At 35.7% G+C, this 17,960-nt stretch overlaps 1 protein-coding gene across 1 annotated transcript in view; it reads right to left on the bottom strand.

The window, feature by feature from the left end:
- Positions 1-2,320: 2,320 nt before the first annotated feature.
- LOC126474415 (glutamate receptor ionotropic, NMDA 2D-like) overlaps positions 2,321-17,960 on the bottom strand; it is a 580,517-nt gene continuing 564,877 nt past the window's right edge. The window contains exon 14 of the mRNA XM_050101884.1: positions 2,321-5,289. Within this exon, the coding sequence (XP_049957841.1) occupies positions 5,247-5,289 (43 nt within the window). The 3' untranslated portion in view covers positions 2,321-5,246. The remainder of the gene's footprint in view (positions 5,290-17,960) is intronic.

Here is a 17,960-nt window from a genome sequence, read left to right as displayed (position 1 = left end):
TGGGCATTGAGTCAAACAGAGACTGGATGGCATGTACAGCTACAGCTGCCCATGCAGCTTCAACACGATACCACAGTTCATCAAGAGTAGTGACTGGCGTATTGTGACGAGCCAGTTGCTTGGCCACCATTGACCAGACGTTTTCAATTGGTGAGAGATCTGGAGAATGTGCTGGCCAGGGCAGCAGTCGAACGTTTTCTTTATCTAGAAAGGCCCGTACAGGACCTGTAACATGCAGTCGTGCATTATCCTGCTGAAATGTAGGGATTCGCAGGGATTGAATGAAGGGTAGAGTCATGGGTCGCAACACATCTGAAATGTAACGTCCACTGTTCAGATTGCCGTCACTGTGAACAAGAGGTGACCGAGACGTGTAACCAATGGCATCCCATACCATCATGTCGGGTGATACGCCAGTATGGCAATGAGGAATACCTGCTTCCAATGTGCATTCACAGCGATGTTGCCAAACACGGATGCGACCATCATGATGCTGTAAACAGAACCTGAATCCATCCGAAAAAATGATGTTTTGCCATTCATGCACCCTGGTTCATCATTGAGTACACCATCGCAGGCACTCCCGTCAGTGATGCAGTGTCAAGGGTAACCGCAGCCATGGTCTCCAAGCTGATAGTCCATGCTGCTACAAATGTCGTTGAACTGTTCGTGCAGATGATTGTTGTCTTGCAAACGCCACTATCTGTTGACTCAGGGATCGAGACATGGCTGCACGATCCGTTACAGCCATATGGATTAGATGCCTGTCATCTCAACTACTAGTGATATGAGGCCGTTGGGATCCAGCACGGTGTCCCGTATTACCCTCCTGAACCCACAGAGTCCATATTTTGCTAACAGTCATTGGATCTCGACCAACGTGAGCAGCAATGTCGCAATACGATAAACCGCAATCATGATAGGCTACAATCCGACCTTTATCAAAGTCGGAAACATGATGGTATGCAGATCTCCTCCTTACACGAGGCATCACAACAACGTTTCACCAGGCAACGCCGGTCAACTGCTGTTTGTGTATGAGAAATCGGTTAGAAACTTTCCTCATGTCACATTGTAGGTGTCGCCACTGGCTCTGAAAAGCTAATAATTTGCATATCACAGCATCTTCTTCCTGTCGGTTAAATTTTGCATCTGCACATCATCTTCGTAATGTAGCAGTTTTAATGGCCAGTAGTGTATTTTGTTAACACTTCAGTTGCTGCAGATTTAATATCAATAAGCGCACTCTATGCTCCACATCAGAAAAATGTAGGATTAGAGATGAGTTTACCGACATTTAATCTAGCTATTAAGCTTACTGGTGGGGAGCTATCAGGTTGATGTCGATGTACAAACTTCTTGACTTTTGTATAATGAGATTGTATGTAGCAGGGCTTATTCAAGTTGATAAATATTAACTAATTTCTTGAATCAACAGCAAAGATATTGACATAAATTGCCAAAGTGATACAAAATTAGAAGCAAGCAAACTGGACCCTCGTATTTTTTTAACTGTGACATAATGTATATCAAAATAAGGGGTGCTAATTAGATAAATCTTCTGGTTATGTACATTTGTCATAATTTTATGTTTTTGTTAGTTAAATATGTATAGAAATGGATAAAACACCATACTTTGAAAATTAATTGTTCCAGCACATGATTTATGCTACAAAAATGGCATAATTTTGGGTGCAGAGTGTAAACTAATTTTGCTAGTTTCATTTTTCACAAAGAATAATTATTGTTTTAGTTAAATGTATATTTAATTGATGTTTATAGATATGAAAGTTTTATGACATAAGTTAACACAAACACACACACACACACACACACACACACACACACACACACACACACAAATGGACACATGCACAAAAAGAATTCCATTCTTGAATTACATTTCATTTCTAAGTATAAGTTTCCTTCTCAGTAATTAACTAACATTTTAACATTTTTTTATTGTTCATATTTTAGTCTGAATTTTATACACATTTTAAACTTTAGTTTCACACCAGTAATAACTTGAGGTTTGAAAGTTCTGTAATGGTTTTTCAGATCACCTTGAGTTCTCAGCAGATTTTGAATGTATAATAACCACTTCTCATTTTTATGTTTATCAGTAACATAATTGGTAGACTAAACATAGCACTGATGGTATTAACTTTTTTTACCATTTAGCTATTTACACTGTGATGAGGTACCATTAAAATACTGGATGGCATTCATTAGAAAATTTATCTTTTGGTTGTATGATTTACTTATGTGACTGGCAAAGTGACTTTACTCATAACATTTAAAATACTACTGTTTAAAATTCTTGAATACCTGAAGAATATGTATTGCCATTAAAAAAACTACATCAATGTTTGTTTTACATTTTTCCATGTATTAATGTCTTCATTCAATGGAAAAAATATTTGGCACATATTTGCTTTAAACAATTTATGAAGTACATATTTATATATGTATGTATACACGTACATCTAGCCATAATGTATTTTACAAGCTATTCCATTTATAATATTAACATATTGAGTTCAATATATTATTTATAATTTTTATATTTATGCAGTATGTACACAAACAGTATACTATATATTATTGTAGTAATAAATATTTCATTAATGTGTTAACAATAATATTTTTATATGTTTTATTTAGTTTTGCACTGCCCAAATGTACTCGTATAGACTCTGGCAAAGTAGATGAAGGAGAATAAGTTTTGTTACAAATAAGAGAAGGAAGCAATAACAGATATGGAAGGTCAACAAGAAATATATAGACTTATTTCTGTCGAAAACGATTCTTATGTCATTTACATTATAACTTACACATTTTGAATATGTCTACATGTCTTAAAGTAATTACATCATTTTATATGAGCTTCCACAGAGGTACTACTAATAAAAAGTACCAAAAATATGAGTATAGTTGTGAGAGGTAAGGAAATATTGATTTAAGTGGCTTCAGATATAACGTATGGAGGAAAATCTCTTTACCACTGTTATTAATATACTGCATTTGTTCATTGGGGAGGAATGATTTGTAAGAATGCACTATAAATTGCTAAAATTTCACATTCCCTGATACACTGCATTATTCTCCATGCAGTGGAAGTAACTGTTTTGTATTACTTTGGAGTAATTGAAGACTGAAATAATTTTTATTTTCAAAATATCAGTTATATTCTTCATATTCTTTGTTTTACATGTACAACAACAGTATAAAAGGTGAAAGCTATTAAGGACAAATATTTTTGGTTTACAATTATGTTAATAGTACGGAGAGATCTATGCTGAAAAAACTGTAGACTATTCCTGTCTTGTGGCCCAGTGAGGTCATCATTTCAACATTTATTGTTTTATCTGAAATTAATTAACTGTGAATAATAAGTGTGACAAATTTAACACTTATTATTTAAAAGTATGATTCAGTGACTTTTATTACTCCACAGTGAATATGCCATAATGAATATAAGGCCAGAATAATCTGATGTATCAAAGTAATCAAATTCCTTCAGCTTCTTACTGTTGATAGAATAGACATTCAGTTTCATCTTTAACAATTAATTAGTTGTTCATGTGCATCATATATGTAAAAAGTAAGCTTTAACAGTTGTAAGGGTGTTATTTAAAAATTATAAAAGTTAGGTTTCCAGCAGGCTTTAGACAAATATCTTGATTCTTGTCAAATACACTTTTGTAAAACTCATTACATAAAATCTGTTTTATCACACTAGTGAATCTATGATAACAGCACTATTTGCATTTATATGAAAGAAATAGACGTATGAAACTGAGAAGTAGCAACACAACAACATATTCAGGTACCATAACAAACTTTCAAGTATTTCATATCTTCTGCCCTTTTTTATTTTTTAATAAAAATGGAAGCCATAGCATTTGGAATTCATAAACTCCTGCCATGTATGTTTCATATTGCTCATTGTTTCTCTCTGTGAATTAATTATGCTGACTTATTTGTTTGTCATTACTGACAGTACACTGTGTTACACATAATGTTAACAATAATCATAATTCTAGTGCTCCTATTACCCACTTACTGTCATATGGTTACAAATCAAGTAGTCTCAAATGAACATCAGGACATTACATTGAACATTTTAATTCATTTTTTTAAATAAATGAACATAATGTGACAATAATATATTTTAATTTACCCCATTGATTCACAATGAATCAGCAAAGAATAAAATAGAAAACATATTTCATTTATATAGCTCATCTGTGGAAGCTTTATAAATTTCTAAACCTAAAATATATGTTTTTCAAATCAATCAGGTACATGACAACTATGACATTATGTTCATGTCCACTCACAAACTTCTGTGTCCTGTAAGTACTGAGAAATTTCTTCTCATTTAAAATGCTGTGACTCTCAATGCTGTATTTTAATGTATATGACATAAGAACATAGCTGCTCGTGACATTAACAACATTAAAAATAGTTATTTAACAACAACTGTAAGTCATAACATGGCACATGTGCATGAACAAGAACAGTTAACATATTCTGTTGGATTTGCAACTGCAATTCAGCTGTCTCATTATTACATGGGTAGCACCATTTTGATTTTTTGAGCATTTTGGTTTTTCATTGCACAATTAAACAAACGATTATGTGGTATTTCAACAGTTACATATCATATGGTTAAAAGCTGTCTAAAATAATGCAAATTCAGTGGTTCATAATACAATAAAACAATCATTTGCATAATTGAAATATGTAGTTGCACACAAGATGATCACTCTGGGGTGATGCAAGTGTATTCTCTCTCTCTCTCTCTCTCTCTCTCTCTCTCTCTCTCTCTCTCTCTCTCTCTCACACACACACACACACACACACACACACACACACACACACACATATGCACACACTCACACTTGCAAATGCACAGGTTCACAAAAAATATGTTATGTTTATGCCCTTTAGTACATGCATTTTATTCATTACCATACACTGCCCAATATTAGGTAGCACATGTTTTTTTTGAACTGAAAACCCTTTTCTCGATTTACTACATAATGTATTTTTGCTGCTGCTCTGTTTCTTTTTTCCACTAAAATATTTACACCTTTCATGAAGTGTTATGTGTACAAAGTTAGCTTGTCTTTATCAGCTTTAGATTTATCTCACAAATTTCATTTCGTTGGTTTAGGAATACTTTACTGTTGCTATGAGAAAATATATTGGACCAGCCAACACACCAATTAGCACATGAATCACAGTACAGTTTCCATTTCTGCTATTTCTGTTCTGCATGGCCTGTAATAGAAGAAGAGGAACATCACTCAGAAACATGAGGTTAGGTTGAACAAGATAGTGCAATAACATTAACAAGAGTAGTTTAAAAATAATTGGAAACTTTTAAAAGTGAAGCGAATTACAGAGTCTCTAGAATATTTTGTTCATTACTCTTGATTCCTGGATCAATGACTAAGGCATCTGCATTCTTCTATAATAATGGAGACTATTGCAACTGATGAAAAATGGTATGAGGAGAGGCTATCACTTAAAAAAAAGGAATCCTTGAACAGTGGTCAAGCACATTAAAATTGGCAGGCAATCGCCATAACTAAACTACCAAAGATGCATTGTTTATTAGTGAACACATGGACAACTGCGCTACTCTGAAAGGAATGTCTGTCTTCCTACATCATGGGTTAAAGACACTACCTAACTTGCAATGATGGAGTCATATTTCAACAACAGAAAACAAGGGGCCACATCAACAAATTTAGTATGGGGAAACAATAATGTCTTATGTAACTTGGATGTAATCATTTACCAAAGACATCTGAGGTCTCTCGAAAAACTGTGCTATTTGCTGATGATACACTATGTGATCAAAAGTATCCGGTCACCTGGCTGAAAATGACTTACAACTTCGTGGCTCCTTCCATCAGTAATGCTGTAATTCAATATGGTGTTCGCCCACCCTTAGCCTTGATGACAGTTTCCACTCTCACAGGCATATGTTCAAACAGATGCTGGAAGGTTTCTTGGGGAATGGCAGCCCATTCTTCACGGAGTGCTGCACAGGGGAGAGGTATCGATGTCGGTTGGTGAGGCCTGGCACAAAGTGAGCATTCCAAAACATCACAAAGGTGTTCTACAGGATTCAGGTCAGGACTCTGTGGAGGCCAGTCCATTATAGGGTTGTTATTGTCGTGTAACCACTCCGTCAGAGGCTGTGCATTATGAACAGGTGCTCGATTGTGCTGAAAGATGCAATTGCCATCCTCAAATTGCTCTTCGACAGTGGGAAGAAAGAAGGTGCTTAAAACATCAATGTAGGCCTGTGCTGTGATAGTGCTATGCAAAACAACAAGGGTTGCAAGCCCCCTCCATGAAAAACATGACCACACCATAACATCACCAACTCCAAATTTTACTGTTGGCACTACACATGCTGGCAGATGATGTTCACTGGGTATTCACCATACCCACACCCTGCCATCGGATAGCCACATTTTGTACCATGATTCGTCATCCACACAACATTTTTTCACTGTTCAATCGTCCAATGTTTACATTCTTTACACCAACCGAGGCTCTGTTTGGCATTTACCAGCCTGATGTGTGGCTTATGAGAAGCCGCTTGACCATGAAATCCAAGTTTTCTCACCTCCCTCCTAAACATCATAGTACTTGCAGTGGATCCTGATGCAGTTTGGAATTCCTGTGTGATGGACTGGATAGATGTCTGCCTATTACACTTTCGACCCTCTTCAACTGTCGATAGTCTCTGTCAGTCAACAGATGTGGTTGGCCTGTACGCTTTTGTGCTGTACATGTCCCTTCACGTTTCCACTTCATTATCACATCAGAAACAGTGGGCCTAGGGATGCTTAGGAGTGTTGAAAACTTGTGTACAGAGGTATGACACAAGTGACATCCAATTACAAGACCATGTTCGAAGTACACGGAGAGCCCCATTCTGCTCCCTCATCGTGCCTAATGACTACTGAGGTCACTGATATGGTGTACCTGGCAGTAGGTGGCAGCACAATGCCCCTAATATGAAAAACATTTGTTTTTGGGGGTGTCTGGATACTTTTGATCACATAGTGTATAACTGCACTGGGAAAGGGACCAAACACATCCATATACACAGCCAGGAGGATTCCATGACTAACTTAAAACTGGTTCACAACAAATAATTCTTATTCTTAATCTTACAAAAACTCAATTACACAGTTCCAGACAAGTACAAATAGTTGCAGGTACCAGAAATAGAGATCAGTGGATCCATACTACATGAAACTTTGTGTATGAAATTGACAGACATCCTGATGAATAACAGACTGAAACTGGGCAAGAATTTGGAAAAGTTATTAAAAAAATGCAGTTCTGTCTTCCTTGCATTTAAAAATCTGTCTGACTTGTTGCTTGTACATCAGATTGCTAGTACACATTTTCATACTGTCAGTAATAACTGTACTATGCTATAATCTTCCAGGGAAGAAAGGTAAAAAAAAGAGTTTATTCCACAAAAGCATGCAGTAATAATATACTGTCCAGTCACATTAATGTGGTCACTTGTCAAAAACCTGAATAACTCCCTTTTGCAGTGCGGTCAGCTGTGAGATGTGCAGGGAGAGTGTCACTGATGTTATGGAAGGTACAGAAAGGAAAGTGATAGCCATGCTGACTTCAGTGTCATGGCCAGCTGCACAAGGTTTCTTGGTTGAGGATCCAAGGTACAAACTGCCTGACTGAGGTGGTCCCGCAGATTCTCAATTGGGTTGAAATCCAGAGAGTTCGGTGGCCCTGGGAGTACAGTAAACTCATCCTGGTGCTCTTCGAACCGTGCATGTACACTGGAAACTGTGTGACACATTGCAGCATTTTGCTAACAGATGCCTCATGCTGAGGAAAAACAAACTGCATGTGTGGATGGACATGGTCCCCAAGGATAGATGCATACTTGTGTTGATCCATTATTCTTTCCAGAATGATGAGATCACCCAGGGCATGCCCCCTGGCCAGGATGCTTCCAATATTCTTACAGTCTGTTTGCTATCAGAAGTTTCACATCATACATGCCACCGTCCATCTGACAAATAGAGCAGAAAATGTGATTCAGCTGGAAAGGTCATCTGTCACCACTCAGTGGCTGTCCAGTTGCAGTACTCATGTGCAAAGTCCAGCCTTCATTGCCCATGAACAGCAGTCAATATTGGTGCATGAAGCAGGCACGTGCTGCGGAGGTCCATACACAGAAATGTTTGCTGAATGATCAGTAACGAGAAACTGGAAACTGTTTGTAGCCCTTGGTTAATCTTGGTGGTCAATTGCTCAACAGCTGTATATCCATATTCATATTCACAGTTTTTGTTCACGGTTGTCATCTATGGCCCATGGTGCACCACAGCTGTCTCAGAGCCAGTTTGGGATAGTGCCCTTTTGCCACACATGGTATACTTTAACCATGGTGGCACATGAACAGTTTACAAACATAGCTATTTCAGAAATGTTTCCACCCTTGGCCTGAAAGCCAATGTAACATCCTTTTGAATGTCATATAAATCACTCTGTTTTCACATTACGACAATGACTGTGCAGTTTACTGCATCCCCCAGACACACTTTATATGACCTTCACTACTAGTGCTGCCATCTGCTGTAAATGAGTGATTATTGCATGTTGATGTTGAACATTGGTGGGATCACATTAATGTGACCGGATCGTGTATGCTAATCTTATAATAGAACACCTAGCAGAAACCTCCTTAAGAACCTTGATATTACTGTATTTATGTGACAAAACATTTACTCTTTAATGGTAATTGTGTTTAATAATAAAAGTAAATTTGGGACATACTGATACAATGAAATTCATATACACAGTACTAAATGTAAGAGCAATTTCCATATGGACTGTGCTTCCAGTCTAAAGTTCAGAATGACATTCTTTATAAGGTTGTCAGCAGACAACAGCCATGTATGTCCACTTCTGTAGCTGAGCAGTGAGTGCCATATATGGACTTCGGTTCAATTCAGACAACAGACAGGAATTCTTTCTTGGTGAGCGGACTGGAATAGAATGTACATAGCCTTTGTGATGGAGAAAGCTGGGATAGTTTTACTTCCCCTCTGGTTTGCCCTCTGCCTCCTTAAAATTCATTTTTTCTATTTTGAATGAAGTCCCATTAACATATGTGAATATAATCTGCATTTTCATAGAAGAGAAAGGTTGGCCCACAGTTTTAAAGAATATAACACCAGATCTAATTTTGTGCTTAGTTGATTTTCTGATTTATTTTGACTATTCGTAGTTAGTATCTTTCATTATAGGGCAAAATCAGTAACTGTTTCGTAACTTAAATTCTATTGTTGACTTATAAACAAATATAAATTCTGTACTAATTATAAACATTTGGAAGATGAAACAATAGCATTCTTAAAGAATCTATTTGGCTCTATTTGAAAACATGTTAGCAAAACCAGCCCTTCATTAATTCCAAAGTAGTTAACAGTTTTGTCAAAAGTATTGTTTGCATAACCATATTTGTTAATTTCATGATTTAAACAAATAATTTGGCCTAAACCTTGTAGTAGAAGAAACTGTTAAAAAAAACCAACAATGTTTTGATGTTTTCAGTTAATTTAATGAGTTAAGTTTTTATTGTAATTTCTGTAAATTTAACTTCGAACAATGTGAAGTTTCAGCACCCATTATTGTGAAGATATATAAGGGCCCAATTTTTGGTCATGAGACAGTCACTCCACAGCCGAGTTTCAGACAAGGAGCCTGTGTTGGTTAGAACAACAATGGTTCAACATAACTTTGAAATAAGTGTTAGACAATTAGGCCATGTGTTAAAACAATGACAGTGTCTGCTCCGTACGTACCTGTCTATTCTTCAAGAACTGTGACTTTGTGGTTGTTAGGTTTCTACTGGTCGTAGATGTTCAATAGTAAACTATTGTAGCAGTATGTGGATGTTCCCCTGCAAACTATTAATGAGGCTTTTGGAAAGTTCAAACAATAGTGCACTGGCCATATTAAATGGGTAAATGGGGGGTTGTGGAAACTGAAAGTATACATCTGTGAAATGCAAATGTGCATCTCTCGACTTCATCATAAGTAGTCAGTGTTTACTTCCAAACCCCATTTTTCAGCTAGTGTAGCAACACAGTATGTCAACACTGAGGACAACAAATCAATGAAGAAACAAAGTAGGCAAACTGCTACACCTTGTGAAGCCAATTGAGGGACTTCTTAAATTGGAAGTAGTAGGTTCAAGGTCTGCAAACCTACAGTGACCAGGAGAGTGATGTGCTTGTCTCATGCCCCTCCACATGGCTTCACCATATGGTGCACCATAAATTCCTCTGCTGCACAAACCTCTTCATCTCATGTAGAACTTTTATTCAACACCCTCAATCATTTGTTGGATATATTTCAGTCTCTGTCTTCCCACTCAACTTTTACCCTATAAACACTCCTATAGTATTTATGGAATTTATTTCTTGATGTTGTAACACATATCCCATTATCCTGTTTCTTCTTGTTGTCACTGTTTTCCACAAACTCCTATCCTCACAGATTCTGCAAGGAACTTCCTCATTTCTTATCTTCTAATTCTCAACATTCTACTAAAGCACCACATCTGAAACATTTTGATTCTTCTCTTTTCCAGTTTTCCTACAGTCCTTGATACACTTCTGTACAGTGCTGTGTTCCAAACACACATTTTGAGGAATTTTCCCTAAAATTGAGGCTGATGTTTATACTAGGAATGCCATCCTTATTTGAGCCACTCTGCTCCTTATGATCTACTTCATTTGTCATGTGCCATTTTGCTTCAAGATAGCAGAATTCCTTCACTTCACCTACTTCATGGTCATCAGTTTTGATATTAAGTTTCTTATTTCTGTTACTCCTCATTACTTTAATCTTTCTTCAGTTAGCTCTCAGCCTATAATGCGTACTCATCATACTGTTCATTCCATTCAACAGGTGGTACAGTCCTTCATCTCTTTCATGAGGATAGTAATGTCATCAGCAAATCTTATCACTGTTATTCTTTCACCCTGAATTTTAATCTCACTCTTGAACTGTTCTTTTATTTCCTTCAATGGTTTTTTCTGTGTATAGACTGAACAGTGGGCATGACTCTGCATCCCAATTTTACACCCTGTATAATTTGAGTATGTCAATATTGGTCATCCATTCGTATTTTTCTGTTTTGATTCTTGTACGTCTTGCATTGATATTACTGTCTTTCCCTATAGATTACAACTATTTTCATGAGAACTTAAAATGTATTGCATCTTTTTACACTGTCATACACTTCTTTTAGGTTGACAAATCCTGTGAACATGTGTTGATTTTTCTGAAGTGCTGCTTCCACTATCAAGCACAATGGTGACTGCCTCCCTTGTGCTTTCACCTTTCCTAAAGCCAACAGATCCTGAACTTTCTTTTCTGTTTTTTTTTTTTTTGTGTATTGTTCTTGTTATCAATTTGGATGTGCAGTATGTTAAGGTGACTCTACAAAAGTTCTCAATCTTCCCTGGATTTGAAATCTTCAGGATTGTGTATGTGATGTTTTTTTGAAAGTGTAATGGTATGTCATATTTCCAAACTCATGGATTTTACAAACAAATGTGACTAGTCATTTGATTGCTGCTTCCTCTAATGATTTTACATCATTCATGAAAGTGGTGAGTTTGGACTGAGGAAAGGTTGGGAATTTGTACAGGTGCTGATAACTGCACAGTTGAGCACCCCAAAAATCAAACATTATCATCATCATCATCATCCAATGATTTTAGAAATTCTGGAGGAATGTTAACTATTTCTTCCACTTTATTTGACCACTATTCCAATCACTCTACTACCAGATCTCATATGTTTTTGTTATTAGTTCTCATTATTTCTGCTATCATGTCATTAGACAGGTTTTCCACCTTGCAGGGGCCTTCAGTGTACCCATTCCACCTACCTAGTCTCCTCTGCATTTAACAGTGGAATTACTCTTTCACTCTGAATGTTGATGCCTTCACATTTATTTCCACCAAAGGTTGCTTTGTGTTTTATATATGCTCAATCAGTCCTTATGACTAACATTTGTTTTCTTCATCACCAGTGATCACTGTGTTAAGAAAGTTGGGATTACTTTTCACAGTATCCAGCAAATCCTGCTCAGTTGTTAGCAGCTCTAGCAAAATTTTTGCTGAGATCCTCCTGAGATTCAAATGTTCCATTAAAATGGAATGAACTGATCCAGTACTAATTTTAACCTTGTCTGCAAGTTATCTGACTGTGATTCATTTATTATGCATGTGATCAGTATCAACCTCATTTGTGGACGTTGAGGGCCCACTTGAATGTGCTTTACTCTTCACTGATGAGTGGCCATTTTTGAAGCAGTTGTACCACTCCTTTATTTGTGCAGTACCCGTTGCTTTGTCCCTAAACTCTTGTTAAATCTTGCAGATTGTTTCAACTTGAGAATTGCTGAGCAAAAAACAAAATTTGATGCAATAACTTTTTCTGTTATTTGGCCCACAACACAAAATCTAATGAGTTCTACTTGCAAGTGTTCACTTGTCAATGGATAGTGAATGAATGGTTGTTTCCACAGTTACGAAAAAATCAGACATGTGCACTACACATGCCTACAAACATAGAGAGTGCACATGCTCTGATATTATTGTTGGTTTCAATAATGAAAAATAATGTCAGATACTTTTTGAACAGCCCTTGTACATAATTTACCTTCTGCTACATTTGTCCTTCTGATGTTGTGTCCTTATGAAACTGTTAAGAACTGAGAGTAAATTAAATACTTTCCAAGTCAGAAGACTGTCCATTCTTCCTTCCAATTCACATTACAATTTAATAGTGGCAAAACATGAAGTTCCCCAAGATTCCATACTGGATCAAACCTGTTTTTACTATATGTAAATGATTTGGTTATAAACAGTAATGCTGGTGACAGGAAACTATACAAATTTTCTGATTAATTACTGGAAGTACTAAAGAAACCTTTGAAAACGACTTTACGGTTGCCACAAAGAATATCTTAGACTACTTAGATCAAACAATTTGAATATAAATCTGGAAACACTGTTACAATGGGCATATTCATCAAGCAGGATAGGGCACCAGCTAAGTCTCATATTGAAATAAATAGAAAAATAACTGTAGAAACAGAGAGCTCAAAATTTCTTAGTATACAGATACAACAGAACATGAAATGGGGTACCTATGTAGACTACATAAACAGAAAACTGAGCGAAAGATGTTTTGTAGTGATACAAATACTAAGAAACTATTTGTTATATGTTAATCTCAGGATTTTATACTTTTCTTGTGTGCACTTTATATTAAAATACTGTGTAGTATTTTGAGGAAACTGTGGAGCAGTTGGAAATTATTTATATTACTGAAAAATATTATAACACTAATGGAATGGGTAGACCAGTTATCAACAGGCAGGCAACTATTTAGGAAAAATAAAGCACCAACTTCCATGTATTTACATACTAGAAATTATAATTATCATAATAGAGAAATTAGCCAGCAACAGTCAATGCATCTTCCAAAATCTGGATAAATCTACAACCCAAGCAAATAAATTATGTACTATATCTACATCTACTTTGATGCAAACAATAGAAAGGCATATTACATTATGGCACCAGACTGCCAGACTGCATAATGTATTACCCACATTCATAAAAATAATCAGGGACAGAAAAAATTTCAAATCAACCATGAAACCTGGCCAAACGCTGCTACTGTAGAATTTGAGAACATATGCAAAATGATGAAAACACTCAATTTCCACATGTTAACTACGTAGAGACAGACAGTTTTACAAGACATGGTATGCACTTAAATGGAAAGAGACTTCTCAGCTTTTTTTTTTGATGGCAACAGCAGAACCAAGATTACCATGCCAGCCACAAATAATAGCACAGCAATCACCACCAACTACAGCAGTGAAAGCATAAAAAAAAAAAAAAAAAAACAAAACACTATCAATATTAGAAACAAAACCAGCATCATCAGCTGATACAGCGCAGCCCTCATCAGCAGCAGAAAAACCAGCATCGACAGAAGTAAGACAATACTCATCAGATGTGGCAGGGACTACAGGTGCAGCAACATCATCTCAATCAACAGCAGAATCATCATCATCAGGGACAACAACAGAACTGCTACCACAAATGGTGGCAGCATCAGCATTGCCAGAAACACATGAACAAGCAACAAAGAAAGAAGCAACAACAGAAGATTCAATAGGAGCCACTCATAACAAGAGAAAAACTTCACCACCATGCCACCTTAAGGATTTTTTTAGTAGAAACTGGGAGGAAAAAACATTAAGATAAGTAATCTTCAAAAAGTTGTGTCTGGCCAGTTTAGAGTAGATAATTTCAATGACATCGCATCTAGAATAGCAAATAAGAACTTTATTATGCATTTGAATATTGGAGGTTTATCAAGTAATCTGGTCAGTAAGCTTCATGACGTAGAAATATTTCTAGAGAGAACAAAATGGTTTGTAAAGGTTATTTGCTTAAGTGAACATTGGCTTAGAGATGAAAATATAAATTAATTGAACAAACTTACAGATTATGAAGTAGCAGCTAGCTTCTGTAGAGATAATGGGTATGGTGGTTCATGTATTCCGGTTCATTCACCAGTAAAATACCAAATTAAGCAAAATTTCAATAATTTAAATGAAGAACACACATTTGAGAGTTGCTGCATTGAACTTAAGGACTATAACATGCTGGTATTCAGCATATATTGTACCCCTTGGTTACTCAATCTTCTGAAGTTTTCTGGTCACACTTGAAAATTTACTCCATCAACTAAAAATTGAAAAGTTATGTAAAAAATTGTTGTTTGTGCTGATTTTAATACAGATGTGAGAAAAAATAACAAATTTGCCTTTAAGATGAAGGGGCTGATGTCCACACATGGTTTTATTCTAAATTTTCTAAAAATGACAAGGGTAACTGCTTTGTCGGCATCCTGCATAGATAACATTGCTAGTAGCTTAAACTACAGAGTAATAGAAAAATGTATAGTAAACTTAGGGATCTCAGACCACAGTGCTGTATTAGTGCCATTACCCTGTTTTAGCCCAAAGCACGCAAATAAGAAAATCAGAAATTTTAAATAAGAAAATATAGAAATGTACATCAATAAAATCAGCCTTATTTCATGGCCATTTACTGCTTAGTCCTCAGTAAATGAAAATTTCAATAACTTTCTGGAGGCCTTCTTGATGGTGTTCAATTAATGCTTTCCTTTTATAACTATAAAAACTGACAAACCTAAGAAGGGTTCATGGATAAAAGAGGTATTCAGATTTCAAGCATGAGGAAAAGAAGACTTCATATGGAGGCAAAAGTCAGTTGAGACCCAGAATTATTAAATTATTTAAGGCAATATAAGAAAATCTTTGATAAAGTTGTCAGACAAGCCAAAATATGAGCGAATAATGATTACATTGCAAATGCTAAAAATAAGTCTAAAGCATTATGGATCATTCTAAAGAATGAAATAGGTATCAAAAGCGGCAGACAACAGAAACTTGAACTGGTGGTTGAAGATGAGACTGTTCGGGACCCTACACAAATCTGTGAAGCATTTAACAGCCGCTTCATAAATCCATGTAAAACTGATGAACTTTCACTGTCAAACATGTACCCTCTTTCTAGTTTATGTAACCCCACTAAATTTAAGTTCACCCATATATCCTTTTCTGAAGTAGCTGATATAAAGTCCTTGAAGAATTTAAATTCTGTAGGCTGGGATGAAATTCCTACAAAAATAATAAAGGCAGTCACCCATAGTATTGCACATCCTCTGTCCCTTATAATGAATCAATCTTTTGAGGAAAGATGTTTTCCTGATAGACCGAAGTATGCTGAAATACGGCCCATTTACAAAAAAGGCAGACACGATGAAGTGAGTAATTGTCAACCAATCTCAATGTTATCAATATTTTCCAAAATATTTGAAAGAGCAGCATGTAACTAGATAGTTAACTATAACAACCTGCATAATATCATCAAGAACAATTAGCATGTTTTTCAAAGAGGACAGTGCACTGTGCAAGCCATTAATGAACTTATTACAAAAATTAGTAGTAGTATAGATAAAAATATGAATATATCGTGCATCTTTAGTGACCTAAGTAAAGCTTTTGACACAGTAGATCACAAACTACTACTTTGCAAGCTACAAGCATTTGGTTTTAGTGAAAATTCATTGAGATGGATGTCATCTTACCTATTAAACAGGAAACAAAAAATAGTAATAGAACAAACTTGTAAGAGATTCTTCTCAAGTTGGAAAAAGACAGAACAAGGTGTGCCACAAGACTCTATCCTTGGGCCAATATTGTACTTGTATTATATAAATGACCTGCCAACCAACATAAATTCAGACACTATTCTTTATGCAGATGACTCTATGGCAATAGTCTGTTACAAGAAAAGTGAAAATTTAATTAGTCATCTTCAGCAGTCTCTGGCTGAAATTGAGGCCTGGGTGAGAAATAATGGTCTGAAATTATATCTAACAAAGACACAAATCATTCACTTTGCCACAAAACAAACTGTACAGGATATACTAGAAATACCATATGAGGACAATCACCTTGCCACCATAAACTGTACCAGATTTCTAGGTGTAATGGTGAACAAGAATTTAGCATGGACAAACCAGGTAGATGCCATATGTCACTGTCTAAATATTTGCAATGAATGTTATAAGCAGTATAATAGAAACACCAGTCAAACAAGTTGTATATCATGCATATTTTGTATCTCAGATTAGGTACGGAATAATTTTTTGGGGGTCAGAGAAAACAAACTTACAGAGAGTCTTTAGGCTACAGAAAAAAATCATTAGAGCCATGGTAGATGCAGCAAAAAAACAATCAAGCAGACCTCTGTTCAAGGCCCTTGATCTTATGAATGTTCCTGGTCTCTATATCCCTGAGACAATTAAGTTTTCAAAACAAAACCCACAACTTTTTGAGGATAACCTGTTTAAGCATGATTATGAAACAAGAAACAAATACCAGTATAAGTTACGAACTCATAGGCTAAAAGTGCTGGAGGAGACACTTTACTATATGGCTATGAGGCTGGGAAATAAAGCCTGTGAAAAAATTTAGAAATTATGAACCAGAAGAATCTGGACATCATTTAAAAAAATACCTAGCAAGTAAATATTATTACAGTGTAGGAGAATTTAGACTGACTGTCACACATAACTGTGCCTGATGTTTCATTTTATTCTGTCATGCTAAAAAAGTATGTTAAGTAAATACTTATTCTTAATTTTACTTTATTTTCACCATGATTATTTTAAATCATTTTGTGGTACTTAAAATTACAAAATACCTTAAATTATTCTGTATACTTACAATTAGAAGTAGCTTTAAAGTGATGAGTCACCTATGTCCCAATCATCTGATTGTATATGACATGTTATTTGACAATAAAGTTTCTATTCTATTTCTATTCTACTCTAGAGTCAGAAAGCAGAAAAACAAAATTGTGGCACCATGTTTTTAAAGTGTACAGGTCAACAAAGTATTCTGTGATATTACTTTCTGAAAAAGTGATCTGCGTAAAAATATTTTGAGAAATGAGTGTAGAAATAAAGGAGTGGTTCAATAGCTTTAGTACACTGTACAGTCCTTGATTAACAGATTAATTGTAACACACACTCACAGATCATTATGCAGGAATCTCTAACATCTGTTTGCTGGATGATTATTGTACCTAATAATTACATTGCAGTTTAATTTTTCTGTATCTGTTTTATCATATGCTCTGTTATATCCTGATGTATGCTGGTTTCTGGCACCCTGTAAGTTTTTTTCTAATACTGGGCTAAACTATTAGTTTCCATAATAGAATGTTGTATGCCTTTCCACAATGATT

This window comes from Schistocerca serialis, chromosome 4 (genome assembly GCF_023864345.2).
Source record: "Schistocerca serialis cubense isolate TAMUIC-IGC-003099 chromosome 4, iqSchSeri2.2, whole genome shotgun sequence".
NCBI classification, from domain to species: Eukaryota; Metazoa; Arthropoda; class Insecta; order Orthoptera; family Acrididae; genus Schistocerca; species Schistocerca serialis.
This window is presented reverse-complemented; position numbering and strand designations above follow the sequence as displayed.